This window comes from Otolemur garnettii, unplaced genomic scaffold (assembly GCF_000181295.1).
Source record: "Otolemur garnettii isolate 467f Iridium unplaced genomic scaffold, OtoGar3 scaffold00044, whole genome shotgun sequence".
In the NCBI taxonomy this organism is placed as follows: Eukaryota; Metazoa; Chordata; class Mammalia; order Primates; family Galagidae; genus Otolemur; species Otolemur garnettii.
In genome coordinates, this window is record NW_003852439.1 from 8,906,712 (window position 1) to 8,928,441 (window position 21,730).

General features: G+C 45.9%; 1 protein-coding gene across 1 annotated transcript in view; it reads left to right on the forward strand.

The window, feature by feature from the left end:
• The window catches only part of PDPK1 (3-phosphoinositide dependent protein kinase 1), a 90,265-nt gene that overhangs the window by 54,383 nt on the left and 14,152 nt on the right, over positions 1–21,730 (forward strand). Inside the window, exons 7-11 of the mRNA XM_012805831.2 lie at positions 7,145–7,220; positions 12,467–12,535; positions 12,773–12,869; positions 14,444–14,617; positions 18,174–18,391. Coding sequence (XP_012661285.2) covers positions 7,145–7,220; positions 12,467–12,535; positions 12,773–12,869; positions 14,444–14,617; positions 18,174–18,391 — 634 coding nt within the window. The remainder of the gene's footprint in view (positions 1–7,144; positions 7,221–12,466; positions 12,536–12,772; positions 12,870–14,443; positions 14,618–18,173; positions 18,392–21,730) is intronic.

A 21,730-nucleotide genomic window follows, 5' to 3' on the forward strand; every position in this document is an offset into this window, starting at 1 on the left:
AAAAAAAAAAAAAAAAGAACTTTTGTACTACAGGTGATAAGAAAGTGAAAAGACAACTCACCAAACAGGAAAAAATATCACCAAATCATCTATCTGATAAGGGACTTGTATCCAGGACTTAAGGAACTTTTGCAACTCAGTAATTGACAAAATAAAAATCAAATTGGGCAAAAGGTCTGGATAGACATTTCCCCAAAGAAGTGAGATATAAATGGCCAATAATAAGCACATGAAGTTACTTAGCATCACTAGTCATTAAAGGAATGCAAATCCAAACCACAGTAAGATGCTATTTCACACCCAGTAGATGGCTATCATCACAAAGGCAGATAATAATAGGTGTTAGCAAAGATGTGGAGAAATTAGATCTAAGTACACTGTGGGTGGGAATGGCAAATGTTACAGCCACTTTGGAAAACAATCTGTCAGCATTCCACTCCTAGGTTTGTACCCCAAAAGTAATGAAAACATACATTAAAACAAAAACATGTACTAAAATGTTTCTAGCATTACTCATGATAGCCAAAAGGTAGAAACAACCCACATGTCACCAGCAGATGAATGGATAAGCAAATTTTGGTCCATTCTGTACCATGAAATGTTATTCAGCCATAAGGAAGAATGAGATGATAGAGCTTTGTTTTTTAAGCTTTTTATCTCATGGCACACTTACTATGGCACATTTAAATTATGCTGATCAAAAAAAAAAGTGAAAAAAAATGTACTTAACTGTGCTTTGAACTTCTTTTGAAAATAATTTAATTAACGATCTTTAAAAATTGTCACAGAATACCTAAGATCCTCTCATGGCACATTAGTTGAAAATCATTGTGATAAAAGCTACAGTGTGATAAACTTCGGAAAAGTGGTTGTCACTTGTTGGTGAAAGACTGCTGGGATGGGCATGGGAATTGCATTGAGTCTGTAGTCCAGTTTAAAGGGTATTACCAGTCTGGTTTTTTTTTTTTTTTGAGACAGAGTCTCACTGTGTTGCCTTCCGTAGAGAGCTGTGACATCACAGCTCACAGCAACCTCAAACTCTTGGGCTTAAGCAATTCTCTTGCCTCAGCTTCCCAAGTAGCTGGGACTACAAGAGCCTACCTCAACGCCCAGCTATTTTTTTGTTGTAGTTGCCCATTGTTGTTTGACAGGCCCAGGCTGGGTTTGAACCTGCCAGTCCCTGAGTATTTGGCCAGTGTCCTAGCCACTGAGCTATAGGCACTGAGTGGGTATTACCAGTTTTATCAATATTAAGTCTTCTGAGCCATCAACATGCCTTGTCTTTCCATTTATTGAGATCTTTAATTTCTTTCAAAAATATGTTATAGTTTTTTAAGAGTATAGCTTTGTACTATAGTTAAATTTATCTCTTAAATATTTTATTTTTTTTAGAGTCAGAGTCTCACTTTGTCGCTTTTGGTAGAGTGCTGTGGTGTCACAGCTCACAGCAACCTCCAGCTCTTGGGCTTAGGCAATTCTCTTGCCTCAGCCTCTCGAGAAGCTGGGACTACAGGCGCCTGCCACAACGCCTGACTATTTTTTGTTGCAGTTTGGCTGGGGCCGGGTTCAAACCCACCACCCTTGATATATGGGGCCAGCATCCTACTCACTGAGCCACAGGTGCCTATGAAATTAATATTTTTGATATTAATTATATAAGTAGAATTGTTTTCTTAATTTTTTTTTTTTATTTATTGTTAGAGATTCATTGAGGGTACAGGAAACCTGGTGGTTTTCTTAATTTTATTTTCAGATTGTTCATGGCAACCGTATAGAAAACACAGTTGATTTTCGTGTACTTAGCTGTGTGCTGCACCCTTGCCAAATTCTAATTAGTTGTAATAGTTTTTTGTTTTGTTTTGTTTTTTTTGAGATGGAGCCTCAAGCTGTCCCCCTGGGTAGAGTGCTGTGGCATCACAGCTGACAGCAACCTCCAACTCCTGGGCTGAAGCGAGTCTCCTACCTCTGCCTCCCAAGTAGCTGGGACCACAGGCGCCCGCCACAATGCCCAGCTATTTTTTTGGTTGCAGCTGTCATTGTTGTTTGGCGACCTGGGCTGGATTCGAACCTGCCACCTTAGGTGTATGTGGCTGGCGCCTTAGCCACTTGAGCCATAGGTGCCAAGCCAGTTGTAATAGTTTTTAGGTGGATTCTTCTGCACTTTCTGCTTATGACATCGTGTTGTCTGTGGTTAGAGCTAGTTTTCTTTCCTTCTAATCTGGATGCCTTTTATTTTCTTGTTCTGGCTATGATGTATTTATTTATTTATTTATTTATTTGAGACAGTCTCACTTTTGTCACCCTTGGTAGAGTACCATGGCATTATAACTCATAGCAACAACCTCAAACCCCTGGGCTCAAGCAATCGTCTTGCCTCAGCTTCCCAACTAGCTGGGACTACTGGCTCTCGCTACAATGCCCAGTTATATTTTATTTTATTTTATTTTATTGAGACAGAGTCCCACTATGTGCCCTTGGTAGAGTGCAGTGGCGTCACAGCTCACAGCAACCTTAAACTCTTGGGCTTAAGTGGTTCTCTTGCCTTAGCCTCCCAAGTAGCTGGGACTAGAGGCACCCACCACAACGCCCGGCTATTTTTGTTGTTGTTGTTGCAGTTGTTTTAGCTAGCCTGGTCGGGTTTGAACCCACTGCCTTCAGTGTATGCATTGATTTTTGTATACTGAACTAACCTTGCACTCATGTACCGATCATAGTGCCTCATCTCTTTTGTATGTACATTGGTTTGCTGGTCTTTTTATCCAAGGGGTAGTCGTAGTCACATTTTGTGGGGGAGTTTCTGTGCTTCAGGTAAGTATAGGTTTATGGTTAAGGTGGCAGCTCAAAGCCTTGGCTTTTTTTTTTTTGTAGAGACAGTCTCACTTTATTGCCCTTGGTAGAGTGCGGTGGCATCACACAGTTCACAGCAACCTCCAGTTCCTGGATTTAGGTGATTCTCTTACCTCAGCCTCCCAAGTGGCTGGGACTATAGGTGCCTGCCACAACGCCCAGCTATTTTTTGTTTTTGTTGTTGTTGCAGTTCGACCAGGGCCAGGTGTGAACCCACCACCCTCGGTATATGGGTCCGGCGCCCTACTCACTGAGCCAAAGGTGCTGCCCAAAGTCTTGGCTTTGAATAGAGTTTGTGGTTCCGTGCTCAGAATTACTTCTTCAGGTCCTTCCTCCCTACATGCCTCTCTGAGTCTGACCAGCAGATCTGTGGTATGTGGTAGGTACCCAGGGTGGTACGTAGTGCATGCAGGATGTGGCATAGTTTCTTTGAACCTCTTTGAAAATGGAGACAACAACCCAGCCTGAGAGCCTTCCTTCTTTTTTACCCTGACATCAGTGGGACACCATCAAGTGGGTCAGAGGTGTAGAAAAGGCGGCAGCATCTAACAATTGAATCTGTGGCTGAGTTTCCAGAATTGGAGAAGTTTGGTCTTTCGCTAATTTCTGGGCTCCCAGAGGGAAGTAACGAGAGTCTTTGTGGTTTTCTAACACTTTTTCTGGGGCTTTTAACCTGGGCGTCACAGATGGAGGTCAGAGCATCCAGAAGCTAGATAGGGGGACATTAATTATTTTCACAAACCTTTCAGTGATGTTTGACATTCCCTTCAATTATGAATGTAGGCAACAGATGTCTGTGTTACCAGGAGAAATCACCAATATCTTCATGTCCTATTAACAGTTGTCACAATACAGCCATGGTATCCCATTTATGATCACTATTGCTGTAGAGTTTCTGTATAATTAGGCCTGCTACTAGATCTTGTTATTTAACTCATTAATAAAGCAAATCATATATCACTGTAGTACAAACCTGTTATTTTAATATGCTGATACTTATATTTCATTATAATGGCTTAGGAAGGTAGGCAGAGGAAGTGAGGGTAGACGGACCCTAAGAAGAGAAAGGAAGAGCAAGAGCTGGGTGTGGTGGCTCACACCTGTAATCCCAGCACTCTGAGGCTGGTGGATCCCTTGAGTTCACAAGTTTGAGACCAGCCTGAGCTAGAGACTCCACCTCTAAAAATAGCTGGACCTTATGGGCGGGCACCTGTAATCCCAGCTTCTGGGGCGGCTGAGGCAAGAGAATCGTTTGAGCCCAGGAGTCTGAGGTTGCTGTGAGCTATGACAGTACAGCACTTTACAGGGGCTGACAAAGTGAGACTCTGTCTCAAAAAAAAAAAAAAAGGAAGAAAGAAAAGGCAGGGAGGACCTCAAGGAGCCAGGAACAGGTGAGATAGGTGGGCAGGGGAATGCTGGGCAGGATAGCTGTGGGCTTATGTATCTATTTAAAAATACCAGCAGTTGGCGGTGCCTGTAGCTCAGTGGGTAAGGCGCTGGCCACATACACCTAGGCTGGCAGGTTCAAGCCCAGCCTGGGCCAGCTAAACAGCAGTGACAACTGCAACAAAAAAATAGCTGGGCATTGTGGCCAGCACCTATAGTCCCAGCTACTTGGAAGACTGAGTCAAGAGAATCGCTTAAGCCCAAGAGTTGGAGGTTGCTGTGAGCTGTCATGTCTCGGCACTCTACTAGTGACGCTCTGTCTCAAAAAAAAAAAAAAAATACCAGCAGCTCTGTGTACTATTTGATAGTGTGTATTACTTAATTATCCATAATACAAGGTGGACATAAAGTTCATGTGCAGTTTACTATATTAAATTATTTTAAAATTGCACATGAACTTTATGTCTACATTGTATATGTCCTTCCATATGAAAACATTTTTCAAACTTAATAATGGCATTTTAAAAAGGTAGAAATCACAAAAGTAATACATAATTGTAGTAAAGATAGGAAACATTGACTAGGTAAGTAAAGTATCAGATGATATCCGCATCAGTGGCTATACCTCTTAATTTTTTTTTTTTTTTTTTTTTTTAGACAAAAGAGTCTTACTCTGTTGCCCTGGGTAGAGTGCTGTGGTACCATCTTAGCTAATAGCAACCTCAAATTCTTAGGCTCAAGCCATCCTCCTGCCACAGCCTCCTGAGTAGTTGGGCCTGCCGTAGCACCTGGCTAGTTTTTCTGTATTTTTAGTAGTGTGTGGGGGGGGTCTTACTCTTGCTCAGGCTGGCCTTGAACTCCTGAGCTCAAAGAGCGCCTGGCTTGACTTTTTTTCTTTCTTTCTTTTTTTTTTTTTTTTAAAAAGAAAAAAGACTTTTAAAAGACTTTAAAGACTGCTCTCTCAGTCTGTCACCCAGGCTGGAGTGTAGTGCTGTCATCATAGCTCACTATAGCCTTAAATTCCTGGGCTTGAGCATCATTCTGTCTCAGCCTCAGAATAGCTGGGACCATGCCCAGTCCTCTCCCATCCTTTAGGATCAGAAGCTGTAGCTGTAAGTGGAATTGCTATGTCGAGGACAAGCCCATCTTTTATGATTTTTGTTGCTTATTGGAAAGCTGCCCACCAAGATCTCACTATCTCTTAGTTCCACCAGCAGTGCTACACCTGCTGCCCCAAATTCTTTCCAACATTTTATATATATGTACACACACACACACAGATATGTTTTTTTTTGTTTGTTTGGTTTTTTTTTTTTTGCTGTTTCTGGCCAGGGTTGGGTTTGAACCCGCCACCTCCAGCATATGGGGCTGGCACCCTACTCCTTTGAGCCACAGGCACCGCCCAGTATTTTTATTATTTTTTTTAAAGAGATGGGGTCTTGGTCTAGCTCAGGCTGGTCTCAAACTCGTGAGCTCAGGTGATCTGCCCACCTTGGCCTCCCAGAGTGCTGGGATCACAGGTGTGAACCACCGTACCTGGCCCCAACATTTTATATTTTTATTATTTTTTCTCTTTGTCAATTTGACACGCTATCATGTTTTAATTTGCATTTCTCTGGTTTATTGGGTGGTTACATGGTTTTGTTTGTTTTTGGCTCTTGGTTGGTTTTCTTTAAGGAATCCCCTTTGTGTTCTGGGCAGCATAATTTGGGGGGCCTGGCCAGATGCAAATGTAAACCATGAAGCCTTTTTTTTTTTTTTTTTTTTTGAGACAGAGCCTCAAGCTGTCCCCCTGGGTAGAGTGCCGTGGCATTACAGCTCACAGCAACCTCCAACTCCTGGGCTCAAGCGAGTCTCCTGCCTCCGCCTCCCAAGTAGCTGGGACCACAGGCGCCCGCCACAACGCCCGGCCATTTTTTTTTTGGTTGCAGCCGTCGTTGTTTGGCGGGTCCGGGCTGGGGATTCGAACCCGCCACCTTAGGTGTACGTGGCTGGCGCCTTAGCCGGTTGAGCTATAGGTGCCGAGCCCATGAAGCCTTTACATGGAAGACATTTACAGATCTGGGCCTGTGAGCATCCCTTAGCCTGGCCCCAGGGTTAGATGAGAAATAGCTCAGAACTGATTTGTGGGCAGAACAGATGGAGACAGTGGTTGTCCTGTGTGGTGGCACTGGCTTTGTTCAACCCCTGAGGGATGGAAGCTGGATCAGTTTGTGCTGTGGTCCTGTTCTATCAGGGCCATCAGCCACTGGTGAGTCTTCTCAGTGCTGATGGGCCACTGGGTGACAGGTATCTCTGGTGATGAGTGGATCCAGAGGTCTTGGTGTCCAGTCTGCTGGTGAATTTGATGACTTCGTGTAGCAAAAGCCAGTACCAGAAGTGGCCAGATGTAGAAGAGGGTCCCTGGCTGAGGCCTGAGTCTGTTCTTCTTTAACCCCTTGACTCTTAAGCTATGTAACTGAGAAGAGGGCTGTCCTAGGCTCAGAGCTGTTTACCGTGTCCCTGCACATGTCTGGGACCATGTTTAGGTACTATAGGTCCAGCAGTGAGTGAAAGAGGACCCCTTGCTCTTGGGGCCCCTGTTCTGTTGGGTGCTGTTGGCTGAATGACAGGTGTATGTGCTGAACACGTCCTCCAGTAGTGTGTCATGTGAAAGCTGTAGGAGGAGAGGGACATGGTGTTCTAGAGTTATGGGGGGATTTGCTGAGCAGGTTTGCTTGAGACAGCTATGGAGTGCACACCTGGGAGTGGTCAGCCACCTACATGTGACCATTGCTGCATTGCAGAGGGACCCCGGGCTACCGACACTTAAGCCATGATGTCCTGATGCATGGTCACCAACTTTGTGCCACCACAGTTGTCAGTGGAGTGCTTGTCTGAAATATGAACTTTCTTCTCTCCCTCTTCTCAGCCAGGGCCAATTCATTCGTGGGAACAGCACAGTACGTTTCTCCAGAGCTGCTCACAGAGAAATCAGCTTGTAAAAGGTAACCTGCTTTTTATCTGGCCGTACTTCTCTCTTTTCTTTAAAATAGCTAGTAAGTTTTATCATGAGAAATTAATATTTGAGAGTGTTGGCTACGGGGTGTGGTGGTTCATGTCTGTAATCCTAGCACTCTGGGAGGCCAACATGGGTGGATCATGTGAGCTCACAAGTTCACAAGCAGCCTGAGCTAGAGCAAGACCCTGTCTCAAAAAATAGCTGGGCCTTGTGTTGAGTATAGTTCTAGCTACTTGGGAGGCTGAGGCAAGAGGATTACTTGAGCCCAAGAGTTTGAGGTTGCTGTGAGCTATGATGCCATGGCACTCTATCAAGGGTGACAGAGTAAGACTTGTCTCCAAAAAAATAAAAAAGGAGAATGTCTTTGTGGCCTTGGAGTAGCTAAACACTTTTGAATGAATTTCGTGTTTTACTTTTAAACTGTATTTTTCCTTAGATACACATACTTTCTACTTTATTGTTATATTTTACACTTTTGGGGTTGGTTAATGCTTTTTGGTTTCAGAGTTGATCTTGCTTGTTTAGTAAAAAGTAAAAACTATTAAGGGGGGAAAGTGCATCTGTCCTTGGGGAGCCTGTGCAGCCACCGCTGCTGTGTGGAGCTAGGGTCTGCAGAGAGCAGGGAGGCTCCAAGCGCCATGGATGTGGGAAAAGGATGGAGGAGGCCTCTGGTAGGCATGAGGGTGTTTGAGATGTATAGCTGGGCCTTAGAGGTAGCTTTAGTAGTGAAAATGAGGGCACGTAGGGCTGGCTTGGGTCCAGGATGGGGAGAATGGAGATGGGGCAGCAGAGGCAAGGAGTTGGGGCACCTGATGGCTGGGTTTGGAGAAGTGAAGGCTCTCATCTTGGGTGGATATGAAGCAGGTGACATCAGAATTTGGGTTTCACCTGCCGGGCCCAGTGGCTCATGCCTGTAATCCTAGCACTTGGGAAGGCTGAGGTGGGTGGATTGCCTGAGCTCACCGGTTCGAGACCAGCCTGAGCCAGAGCAAGACGTCATTTCTAAAAATAGCTGGGCATTGTGATGGGGACCTGTATTCCCAGCTGCTTGGGAGAATGAGGCAAGAGAATTGCTTGAGCCCAAGCATTTGAGGTTGCTATGAACTATGATGCCGTGGCACTCAAGCAAGGGTGACAAAGGTAGACTCTGTCTCAAAAAAAAAAAAAGAATTTGAGTTTCATAGGTGGGGCGTGGTTCTCTGGAATGAAGGTGTGGCTGTGGCCCTCTTGTGAGGTGACACTCAGCACTGTTGACCTCCTGCTCTGACAGGTTATGGCAGGCCTGCCTTCCTGTAATGACACAAGTAATCCTGCAAGGATGAATAAGTGAATGAGTGAGTGAATGATGGTGGGAATGGTAGTTCTGGGTTTACCAGCTTGACAGCATTAAAAAAAAAACCTGCTGGATGGCAGGATAGAGCTCTGCAGCATTAAAAAAAACCTGCTGGAGGGTGATGCCTATGGCTCAAGGAGTAGGGTGCCAGCCCCATATACTGGGGGTAGGAGGTTCGAGTCTGGCCCTGGCCAAAAAAAAAAAAAAAAACACAAAACCTACCAGATGGCAGGATGGAGCTCTGCAGAGTTAAATTGGGCATTTTAGTGGTCTCTGGGCTCCCCCCCCTCAACCTTATTAAGTCAATAGTTATTGAGTCCCCCTTTTTTTTTTTTTGAGACAAAGTCTCACTTTTTTGCCCTCGGTAGAGTTCTGTGGTGTCACAGCTCACAGCAACCTTAAACTCTTGGGCCCAAGCGATTCTCCTGCCTCAGCCTCCCAAGTAGCTGGGACTATAGGCACCCACCACAACACCCAGCTATTTTTTTTGTTGCTGTTGTCATTGTTGAACCCGCCAGCCTCAGTGTATAGTTATTGAGTTCTTACCATGGGCCAGACCCTGTTCTAGGTCAGAGCTTCCCAACTGGAGTGATTTTGCCCTGTAGGGGATGTTTGTCCATATCTGGACACAGTTTTGGTGTCCCTACTGGGGGTGGGAGTTTGGTGAACAGCAGCCTGAGGTGGCCAGGAAGTTCTTCTCAGCATCCTATGCCATAGGGCAAGCAGCTCCACATCCACAGTGTGAGGGGAGATTTCTTCCTCCAGGTAATGGGTGCGGTTTACCAGGTTTCCAAAGTGTGTGTTGTTACACCTAAGAGCTAGCTTTCCCTGGCTTGGAGATTTTATTTTTAAGGTGGAGAAAGTCTTTAACATTGATATGGGAAGATCTCCAGGCTCTCCTAACGCCTGCCTGGGGTCCTACTTCTGTGTGAAAAGCAAGGAATGTGCATTCACATTTGCTCATTTGTGCATTTCAGGTTCTGTGGAGGAATCCTCAGGACATGGAGAACTATAGTGGTTGCCTCTGGGAGTGAGCAGGGTTCTGAGGGAGGCACTGCTATGTCTTCTTATACTTTTAAATTTTTATATAATGACATATTCATTAAAAATAGTTTAAGACCTTTTTTTCTGATTTTAAAATCAATACCTATGTGTTATAAGGATGGAGATTAAGTCTCCAAACCCACTTATATCACAAGTGGTGATTTGGTATACATGTGTGTTCTACGTACTCTAAATAATGTTTATATGATTTTTACACAATTGGAGTCAGATTGGACAGCCAATTTGAATCCTATACCACTGTGAATTTCAGAAGGTGGCATGGCTTGGTCTAACTGAGCATTAAAAAATTCCTTTGTACATACTACTTTACAGAAACATCATATTGGCTTCCCCTTTAATTAATTAATTAATTTAGAGACAGGTTCTCGTTTCATCACCCAGTGCAGAGTGAAGCAGCATTATTATATCTTACTGCAACCTCAAACTCCTGGACTCAAAAGATTCTTTTGCCTTTGGGCTCCTCCCCACACCCACCACCAAGTGGCTGGGACTATAGATGTGTACTAGGGTTACAGGGTTGAGCATCTTGCCCTTTTGTTTTTTATTGTATTTACAAAATTAAATTTTTTTCCTTTTTCTTTTTTTGAGACAGAGTCTTAGTCGCCCTCCCTGGGTAGAGTGCCATGGCATCGTTCATAGCTCACAGAGACTTCAAACTCTTGGGCTCAAGTGATCCTTTTGTTTCAGCCTCCTGAGTAGCTGGTACTATAGGCACCTGCAGCAACACCCAGCCAGTTTTCCTGTTTTTAGTAGAGACGGGGTCTCGCTTTGCTCAGGTGGGTCTGGAACTCCTGAACTCAGGTGATCCACCCACCTTGGCCTCCTAGAGTGCTGGGATTACAGGTGTGAACTACTAAGCCCGGCCCAAAACTTAAGTTCTAAGACATATGTTCATGATAAAACATTCAATATCTTTTGACTACCCGAAAGCCCTTTCTGCTTGAATTCCATACCCTAGGATGATCCTATTGAGCAACTGCCATCTGTCTCGGCTTCCACACTGAAAAGTGGATGTTTTTCTGCCCGCTTTCTTGTGTTCTTCCCCATTTTAACTAACAGTAAGGAAAAACCAATGTAAAAGATACAGTTATGTCCTTAACTATTAGGATATATCGTGAGAAACACGTTGTTAGGCAATCTCATCATTTTGTGAACATCATGGGGTGTCCTTGCACACACTTGTGTGGTTCAGCCTACCTACCTGTGCTGCAGCACATTACTGTACTGAACTCTACTGAACTCTACAGGCAATTGTGACACAGTATGAAGTACTTGCTTGTCTAACACAGGTAAACATAGAAAAGGCATAGTAAAAAATACGGCATTATGATCTTATGGGGCTTCCATTGTGCACAGTCTGCTGTTGACTTGCAGTATTTATTTATTATTTATGCCCATTTATTACATGCCCTTCACTTTGTATCTGTGTGTTGTGACTTAGATTTCTGTGTTGCATTTTTTATTTTTATTTTTAGAGACAGTGTCTTACTTTGTTGCCCTTGGTAAAGTGCTATGTCGTCACAGCTCACAGCAACCTCCAGCTCTAGGGCTTAGGCAATTCTCTTGCCTCAGTTTCCCAAGTAGCTGGGACTACAGGCACTGACCACAATGCCTGGCTATTTTTTTGTTGCGGTTTGGCCGGGGCCGGGTTCGAACCTGCCACCCTCAGTATATGGGGCCCGTGCCCTACTCACTGAGCCATAGGCACCGCCCTCTATGTTGCATTTTTAAGCCCCTATCAAGTTCCTTACCTGTGCCAGACCAGGTGGGCAAGGATAGAGCCTTCCCCTAAGGTCCCTGGCTCTTGGTTGGCCTTTAGTCTAAAGTGGTGGTTTTTACCCACACCCTGCGATTTCACCCTCCAGAAGGCTGGGCTGTGGTCTCTTTCAGAAACTGTGTAGCTGTCCCTGAGGCCTGTACATGCCTTGTGCTGAAAGAGGAGGTGGAAGTGGAAGGCAGGCCATTGGGGAGCAGCACAAGAACATTGCCAAGTGCCAGTGTACCTTTTACATTAGTTTTTCCTTACGGTTAGTTAAAATGGGGAGCAACACAAGAGTAGGCAGAAAAGTGGGAGAGTAGCTGTCTCAAGTGACCTAAGCTGGTGGAGGGTGTGAGTATGAGTGAGGGCAGAGCTGGGGCATCGGATGAGGGCAGATTTCAAGGGCAGGCACTTGGGAAACCTAGCTGTGTTCTGGATATAACTTAAAGAAATTTACAACTATAGTGTTTTTCTTTTAAAATGGATAATTAAAATGTTTGCGAAGGAGGGGCAGGACTTTTTCCAGCTGAATCCAAGAAGGAAGAGACCAAACCTGCTTTGTGCACGGCTATGGATGTTCTCCTTTGGCTCCTTGGTGCGTGCGGGTTTGCACCTACCCTGGGCTGAGCACTGAGTTGGTTAGGGGAGAACTATATTTTGTCTGAGTAGCACCATCTTGCCATCAGCTTTCCCTGTCATTTTGCTGGGAACGGTATCAGCCCCTTCTTTTAACTCTCTGTGCCCTGCCCAGTCTGCAGGAGTGTGGTGCTAGGAGTGAGCTCTGCTGTGTTTTTGTGTGAGCCAGGTGTGTGGAAGCAGTAACCCTGGCTCACTGTGGCAGAGCTTCAGGGCAGCTGAACAGCTGATGGGCAGTGCCTGCCCTGTGCACATCATCTTTGCCCAGGCCCTAGGGAGGCTTCCCCAGAGAGCAGGTGCCTGCCCTCATGCTAACCTGGTCTGCAAGGACAAAGGACTTAGGAGATGGTGCTGTAGTGGTACAGATAGAGTGGAAAGGTCTGTCTGTCATTTAGGTTTTACAAATGTCATTCTTCTTTGTTTTTTCCCTACCTTAAAGTTCAGACCTTTGGGCTCTTGGATGCATAATATACCAGCTTGTGGCAGGACTCCCACCATTCCGAGCCGGGTAAGGAGATGGTGTTTCCTGGGCCTCTGAGCCCATCATGGTGCAACCCAGTGGATTGCCATGCTGCCTCCCTGACAGAGGCTGTGCCTATTAGGGGAGGGACTTTGATTGCCACTCATGAGTTCATGGCCTGGTGGTTTGTGGCTGTGTCTGGCAAGGGGAGGGTACTGTACTGTCCTTGTATGTGGAAGTTTGTAGGACCTTGCCTAGAGTAACTTTTTTTTTAAAATTTTACAGAAATGAATATCTTATATTTCAGAAGATCATTAAATTGGAATATGACTTTCCAGAGAAATTCTTCCCTAAGGCAAGAGACCTTGTGGAAAAACTTTTGGTAAATATTTTTAATTTCCTTCTCCAATAGCTGTGTTGGAGTCCCTCTGAACCTGTGCTCACAGCATCTTTCCTGGAGGCAACTCAGTTTAAGAAAATAATAGTTTTAGAGATAATAATGATTTTATCATTATAAGTCCCTTTCAATTTCCTAATGTCTTTTTTTTAATTAATTTATTTGTTTTTATTTATTTTTTTTGTAGAGACAGAGTTTCACTTTATTGCCCACAGTAGAGTGCCATAGCGTCACACAGCTCACAGTAACCTCCAACTCCTGGTCTTAGGTGATTCCCTTGCCTCAGCTTCCTGAGGCACCTGCTACAACGCCTGGCTATTTTTTTGTTGCAGTTTGGCTGGGGTCGGGTTTGAACCTACCACCCTTGGTATATATGGGGCTGGTGCCCTGCCCACTGAGTCATAGGCGCCACCCTAATGTCTGATTCTTGACAGGAAATTGCTATGTCAGGAATTTTAAAATTAAACTAATACAAATAAGACTGGGAGCTACTGTATCATTTTGCATTTGCTCATCAACGTAACATTTTAGGTTGCTGGTGCAAGAGGAGCTGGGTATATTCCAGTGGCAGACACTGTAAATCCTACTTTATTGACTTCTATAAAGGCCAGTTGTGGTGTGAGCTACTTGAAAATTTTAAAGATCAACCCAGGTAATACAGCAAAGAGACAGATTTACCTGGGGAAGATGTGTCAGCCTAAGTTCTATTTTTTTTTTTTTTAAAGTCTCACTTTGTCACCTTTGGTGGAGTGCCATGGCGTCATAGCTCACTCAACCTCAAACTCCTGGGCTCAAGAGATCCTCTTGGCTGAACCTCCCTAGTAGCTGGGATTATAGGTGCCCACTACAGCACCCAGCTAGTTTTAGAGACAAAATATTACTCTGGCTCAGGTTGGTCTTCAATTCCTGAGCTCAAGCAATTGACTGGCCTTGGCCTCCCAGAGTTAACTTGTGTTCTAGAAACAGAGGTGTTCTAGTGCTGCTGTGCTTCCCTCCTTACCTTGATGTTTTGGGATTGATGTCAGCCCTGCCTGCCTTGCTTGGTCCCAGGGTTAGGCATCAGCATGGCCTGCTGAGAAAGCAGCACAGTCTGCCTCTCCCATTTGTCCTGCCTGTCTTTTTCCCTCTCTTGAGGGCTGAGGTGTGGTCCTCTTGAGGGTGAAAGTGGTGTGGCCCAGTCCCTAGGGGAGATGGCTCTGCAGTCCTCCAGTTAGACCCAGGGTCTGTGAAGGCCTGCTGTCTAGAGTAACTGTTCATTCTTTCTGTTATTAAAGCAAGTCAGTTCATTGTTTCCTAGCTTTATGCTCTGTTTTTACAAGTATACTTCATGCTGTTTTGAGGTTGAGATTCATTTTCACCTGTGAGAGAAATGGGGCAGTGCCTTTAGAGCTGCCACAGGACCCTGGAATGTGCCTCAGTTGTGTATGGTGCTTCATGGGGGAAGTGGGCTTGATCCTTCCAGGAGATACTGAGAATTGAAAAGAATCACTTGAAAGAATAACTCTTTGTCAGAATTATGTTTTCACCCTGACAAAGAGTTGTCTTGTCTATTATTCAAGGTTTTAGATGCCACAAAGCGATTAGGCTGTGAAGAAATGGAAGGGTATGCACCTCTTAAAGCTCATCCATTTTTTGAGTCCATAACATGGGAGAACCTACACCAGCAGACTCCACCCAAGCTCACGGCTTACTTACCAGCCATGTCGGAAGATGACGAGGACTGCTATGGCAACGTAAGCTGGCTTGGCATGGGGTGGCCCAGGCAGAGATGAGTTCTGCTGCTCATTTTTTGCCAGCAGGTTCTGCAGTACATGCTTGCACCTGTGCCCCATGCCTGATGAGCAGCTGGGAGGGGGAAGATGAGATGATCTCGTAGACCTATTGGGGGTTGAACATTTTGCTGCGGTGAGATGGTGGTTGGTGAGATGCCTTGGGTGGACCAGTTCCTTTTCCTTATTTCCTCAGCTCTGAGTAGTGAGTTTACATCTGGAGGGGATAGCTGGAGCCAAGGGAGTAGTGCCTTGCACTTACCGTACTCCCCCCCCACCCCTGGGCAGAGCCTCCTGTTGGGCTTATCTACAGCTGCTTCGAGCCTGGTGCCTCTGTAACTGTGTGTTTGGGACAGTCCAGAATGCTGCTTACCTTTTCAAGAGAAATCCGGAATGCTGCCTTTTTGAACCTTTGGGGTAGGTGGGCACTGGTCACTGACTGTGTTGGTCCAGGAGCAGGGGCCATGCAGCACCAGGTCTGTGGGATGCTGCCAACACTGACTTTGAGGCTGATTGTCTCCCAAGACTTGATGTAGACATATGGTCTTAAGTGCACTTTATTCTTTAAAATTTTTGTTATGGAGATGTGAACCATATCCAGAAGGGACAAAGGTTGTCTTAAATGGCAACGGCAGCTATTTCTAGGCTCATTCCATCTGAGCTGCTCTCACCGTCCTCCATCTCCCCCCCTCCCCACCCCAGTTTTTTTTTTTTTTTTTTTTTTTTTGAGACAGAGCCTCAAGCTGTCCCCCTCAGTAGAGTGCTGTGGCATCACAGCTCACAGCAACTTCCAACTCCTGGGGTCAAGCGAGTCTCCTGCCTCAGCCTCCCAAGTAGCTGGGACCACAGGTGCCCACCACAACGCCCGGCTATTTTTTGGTTGCAGCCATCATTGTTATTTGGCAGGCCCGGGCTGGATTCGGACCCGCCACCTTAGGTGTATGTGGCTGGTGCCTTAGCCACTTGAGTCACAGGCACCGAGCCACCCCACTCCAGTTTTGAATGTGATTTGCCATTGTCGTTGGCATCTATTTTTCTGGTTTGACTTCTGTCCCTGTAGCTTTTTCTAACTATTTACCATGTATGGAGCTCTACTTTAGATAACTGGAGAATTCTAGATTTTATCTGAGTTACCCAGAGCTAAATTAGAATTACTACTGGTGTTATTGCTTGGAGATCAAGCGTTCCCTATGTCTTCTGCCTGCTGTACAGCATTCCACCCTCATCCTAGGCCCTTTGTGCCCAAACTTAAAGGGAGCCGGTCCTGAGGAGCAGCCTGTTCCACCCTGCTGACATCCCAGCATGTGCCCCCGCCACTAGTGCTGTCTGTGGACTCGGCCCCAGGACCCTTCCCTATATACCAGTCTGGATGGCCTGGTCATGCAGGAGCTGGCAGGAGCTACTGTTTCTATAGAAGTTGTACCTGGGAGTGGCAGGTAGCAAATTAGTTCATGGGCTTCACACCCTATTGCTAAATGCTCCTCAGAGATAGCTGAGCACTGAAGGAGTTTTGTAGGCTCCCAAAGCTTCTCAAGCACCTAAAGCTTCTCTTCACATAGGGGTGTGAGTGTCCCTCAAGTCCCCGTGTCTGTGCCTGTTGAGAACTCTGGCTTCTTGATACTCAGTCTTTGGTTGCCGTCTATGAAATTGGGCTCCATATGGTACCAGCTTACTTTTTGTTAGATGGCTCATCATCAGCTTTTCAAAGCTGTGTGGTTTGAAAGCCTTGGAGAGTATCCAGGCAGAGAGCTCCCATGCCAAACCCACATTCAGATGGTTAGTGAGTCTGAGAAAAGACATCAGCCTGGAGAGGTGTCACATACACACAGAGGAAACCTTGTGCTGCTCCCTCAGTGGGGGCCGTGGACAAACATGTCTTGGAAGGGACAGTTTCCTCTGAGAGGCTCTGAGAATTGGTTGCCCCTTTCAGCAGGGGCTTCTGCCTATTGGGAGGGGCTGGTGGTTGTCATTCAGTCTTGATTCAGGGTATGAAGAGAACAGGCACTTCATTTTCTCCACTTTTCCTCATTTCCTGCTGATTGCCAATGGCGATATTTGTCGCTGGATTCAGAACTGTTGTAGATGAGTGACCAGGCTGAGGCTGGTTCACCTTAAAGGAGAGGTCATTGTGGGTGCTCCTTCCCTATCTGCTGGCAAGCACTTCATCCAGCCTGGTGTCCCCCTTGTCCCCATGTTCTTCCTAGGCCTAGGTTTATACCTGGTGCTGCTGAGAGGAGAGGATGGAGAGTATCTGAGGCTCCTCATGGAGGACAATACAGTGAAGCCTCCAAGAGGGAGGAATGGGCAGAGATGCAAAAGGCTGGCTCTGAGTTCAGTGTTGGCCAGCAGGATGTGACCTTGGGCCAGTTTTAGAGCCTCAGTTTCCCCACTTTAGTAATGGGGACGATGTTAATAAGTACCTTGCTGGCTCTGAAGGCTGGTGTTACCCCAGGTAAGGTGCCAACGGTAGTCTTTGTACTGAGATGCTGTGCAAAGGTGGCTTCATGCCCTGGAGCCTTCAGAGAGGAAGTAAGAATGTGCCAGGGCCTGCCCTGTAGTCCCTCCCCACTAGGATAGGACAGGGCTGAGGCTGCTGTCCGTGTATGGTGTGGCTACAGGAGTGGGCGCACATAGGGGAGGGCAGATTACAGATGGGCTGACCTCTGTAGGGTTCTCTTTCTGGAGGTGAGGTGGGCTGTGGAAGGACTGCTACACTCTTGTCTCAGCCACTGACTGGTGGCATCCCCACCCCTAGCTGGCCTCAGCAGGATTCAGGTGTAGGTCTTGCAGTCTGGGAGGCCAGCTGGTGCCTCCCCCACTCAGGCCTGTGCTGGGGGTTCCCTGGCCATGTCAGGAGCCTCAGGAGTGTTAGTGCATGGTCTCTGCTTTTTTGTCACATTTGTGATTAATTCATTTTGTGGGGTCAATATTAGTTTGTAGTTTTCTTTAGAATAACAGGTAACTTTGTATTCAACTAATTTTTGCTGACATTAAAAGTAATGTTTTTTAAAAAACACTGAATGTGGTTAGTTAATTTGAAATATGTGGTGCCTACCACAACATTCTGAAGACCTGGGACCAAAAGAGGAGAGAATTTGGGTGCTGAGGCCCTGCCAGGCTGGCCTGAGTGTATTGGGGCCTCTGCTGGGAGGAGGGTGGATCCTCTGGTCCCTTCTGATCCCAGCAGGCGTCTTGATCTCCCACCTCCAGGGAGCAGCATGGGGGTGGGCAACGCTATACTGAGTGAGAATCCCCAGGTCCCCCCTTCCTGGAGATGGAGACCTGTTGCATTAGAAGAGGAATTTGGACCAGGCAGGATCAAGCTGTGCCTTGGTTCAGTGGCCAGATAGCCAATGGAGGAGAATCAGCTGTCCATGCTTGTCAGAAGCAGCAGTACCTCTCACCTTGGTGTGTGTGTGAGCTTACTAGGTGTGAGGGCAGTGATTCAGGAAGTGGGTGTGAGTCTCCGGTCCTTAGAGGTGAGCTGAGGGGCTCTCTCACTTTCTCTTCTTCTCTGCAGTATGACAATCTCCTGAGCCAGTTTGGCTGCATGCAAGTGTCATCGTCTTCCTCCTCCCACTCCTTGTCTGCCCTGGATGCAAGTCTGCCCCAGAGGTCAGGCAGCAACATAGAACAGTACATCCACGATTTGGACACTAATTCTTTTGAACTGGACTTACAGTTTTCTGAAGAAGAGAAGAGGCTATTATTGGAGAAGCAGGCTGGTGGAAACCCTTGGTAAGAATTTACGGACATAAGCAATACTCCATGTAGAAATGCTCTGTGAACATGTGGGAATAGGAGACCTGGGAGCAGCTGCTGGGAACACGGCAAGACCTGAGGTGGGCACCTTTGCCTTGTCATGGCCTCCTACTGCCACCTCGGATACCTGGCAAAGGCAGACCCTCAAGAGTACATTTGGAAATGGGCGCTTCAGAGGCCTTGAGCCTGGGGGAAGGAAGGGGGAATGGGTGCTTCAGATGCTGTGACAGGCAATTGGATGTCTCTATGGTAGGTGTAGATTCACTGGAGTTTAAATAATTGCTGTCCTGTGCTCAGACATTTGGGTTTTTCTGAGGTTTTACTGTTATAGATCATCTTTTGCCCTTGGCTTTTCCTACTTGTCTGATTATTCCTTTTAGGGAGAATCCTGGGGTGTTTTGAGGGTGTGCATACTTTTTTTAAAAAGCCAGCAATCGGACGGTGCCTATGGCTCAAAGAAGTAGGGCGCTGGCCCCTTATGCCAGAGGTGGCGGGTTCAAACTCAGCCCCGGCCAAAAACTGCAAAAAAAAAAAAAAAAAAATCCAGCAATTATACTGGCGGTTCCAGAAATCTGAGTTTCTGAGAAGTCTTGCCTACCCTTGAGTATTTTGATGCTGTAAAAATGGGCTCATGTGAATTTTCATTTTTATTCTAATTGAGGGCATCTGTGTTCATTGGCCATTCATTTGTATTTTTTGAGGTACTGTGTTTCCTCTGACTATATTTTTCTTGTATGTTTTGCATCTTTTTTTCTCTTTTTGCAGTTTTTGGCCAGGGCTGGGTTTGAATCTGCCACCTCCGGCATATGGGTCTGGCACCCTACTCCTTTGAGCCACAGGCACTGCCCTGTTTTGCATCGTTTTCAAATTAATATTTAAGAGCCATATATGTTGTGTGTATATATATTTTTGTTTATTTGTTTTGAGACAGAGCCTCAAGCTATTCCCCTGGGTAGAGTGCCATGGCACCACAGCTCACAGCAACCTCCAACTTCTGGGCTCAAGCGATTCTTCTGCCTCTGCCTCCCAAGTAGTTGGGAACACAGGTGCCCGCCACAACACCTGGGTATTTTTTTTTTTGGTTGCAGCCATCGTTGTTTGGCGGCCCCAGGCTGGATTTGAACCCACCACCTTAGGTGTATGTGGCTGGCGCCTCAGCCACTTGAGCCACAGGCACCAAGCCTGTTATATATTTTGTAAACATTTTTTTCTTCAGTTTCTTTGTTTAGTTTGTGGATGCTATGTTTTATATAGAAGTGGCAAATTCTTACAAAGTCTTGTCCCTATGTTTATTTCATGTTTTCATCTTAGTCTATTGAGAAAATCATCTGATCCAGTATTTTTACCTGCATTTTCTTCAGATATCTTTTTGCTTTTACCTGTTTTGTGGGCAGAGAGAAGCCTGGGGCAGTTAGGGAGATAGGAAGGAGTGTTGGGATCCTGGGAGGGAAGGATAAGGTGATAGCAGGTTTGAGGGTGTGGTTGGGCAGGAGAGAGGACACATGTGACTTAGGAATCTTCTGTGGGGAGGAGTGAGAGAAAGGTGAGCTCTTATACATGCCAGCTGGGGGTGAGACTGTGGTTCTGTGCCACCGGATGGTCTCTCTTCTAGAATAGCTGAGCATAACTATTGGCCAGTAGAAACAATCTACAATTCTAGCATTTAAACTTATCCTTAAACTCACTATTTCCTACAGTGTTACTGCTAGGGATATTAATATGTACTAAGCAGGAAGAAAGGATTTTTAATCAAAACAATTTGAGCAATCTTGGGCAGGCAGCTTCGAGCAGGTGTGTGTAGTGTGTGTACCAATTGTGCAGAAACTTTTAGGCGCTTGTGTGCTGGGCTGTCCAAGAACAGTCTGGTCTTTGTCCTCTCCATGGTCTTGGCCAAGAGTGCTTTCTCTGAAGAACCCCCAGAAGCACTGTCCACGGGTATGTATGCATTTCAGCTGTTATTGGCTCTCCAGAAGGCCCCCGTGTGTCTTTGCTTGGATGCTAGGCAGGACCCCAGGTAAGGCTGGCTATAGGCCAAGTCACACATCCTCCTGCCTGCTTCCTTTGTGTTCAGAGTTGTCCTCCGTCTGCCTTAGATTTCAGGCCATTTTGGACACTGATGACTGCCAAGAGCTTGAGAGATCTTTTATTTGGTCAATGGGAGATCCATCAGCACTCTATGCCTGAGAACCATGGTCTCACCAGGCAAGGTAGCTCATGTTTGCAGTCCTAGCAGTTTGGGAGGCTGAGGTAGGAGGATGCTTGAGCCCAGGAGTGGGAGGTTGCAGTGAGCTATAATCACAGCAATGCACTGTAGCCTGATAAATAGAGCAAGATCCTGTCTCTAAAATAAAAAAAAATACATTTTATCTGAAACTCTTACAATAAAGTAAACTGTTATTTTATTTTCTCCTAAAATAAAATTTACAGTATTTTTTGTATTTATGCATGGATCATTGACATAAAAAGGGAGAAGGCTTGCCTTCTCAGCCCATTGTGGCACTTAGTCTAGACTCAGGGGTCCTCAAACTTTTTGAACAGGGGACCAGTTCACTGTCTCTCAGACCGTTGGAGGGCCGGACTGAGGGCCCTGGGACGAGTTGGCTGCTAAACAGGATAGGCAGCGGCAGCAAAAACATCTGGCGGGCCTAATAAATGTCCTAGGCAGGCCGCATGTGGCCCACGGGCCGTAGTTTGAGGATGCCTGGTTGCTAAAAAGCAGCATGACATGCCAGAGAGCCCTCCCTTGTGGAAGGGAGGAGCTGCTCCAGAGAAACTGGGTAAAGCTGCAAATATAAAAGAAAATTAGGACAGAAGCTGCCTTTCCCTATGCTGTACAGACCTTCAGACTGCCTGTTTGTTTCTGTGAACAGACATTTTCACAATTATTGCGATACCGGTTAAGTTGCAGCATTACTTTGAGGCCTATCGTGCAGAGTCTTAAAGATAAAACAATTTTTAAATTTAAAAGGAACATTTTAAACACATATGTGATAAGCTCTTTATTTGTATTTTATTTTATTTTATTTTTGGAGGCAGAGCCTCACTTTGTCACCCTTGTAGAATGCTGTGGCATCATAGCTCACAGCAACTTCCAACTCTTGGGCTCAAGCACTTCTCTTGCCTCAGCCTCTCAAGTAGCTGGGACTACAGGTACCCGCCACAATGCCTGACTGTTTTTAGAGACAGGATCTCGCTCTTGCTCAGGCAGGTCTCGAACCTGTGAGCTCAGGGCAATCCACCCTCCTTAGCCTCCTAGAGTGCTAGGATTATAGGCATGAGCCACCATGCCCAGCTGTTACAGCCTTTTTTTTTTTT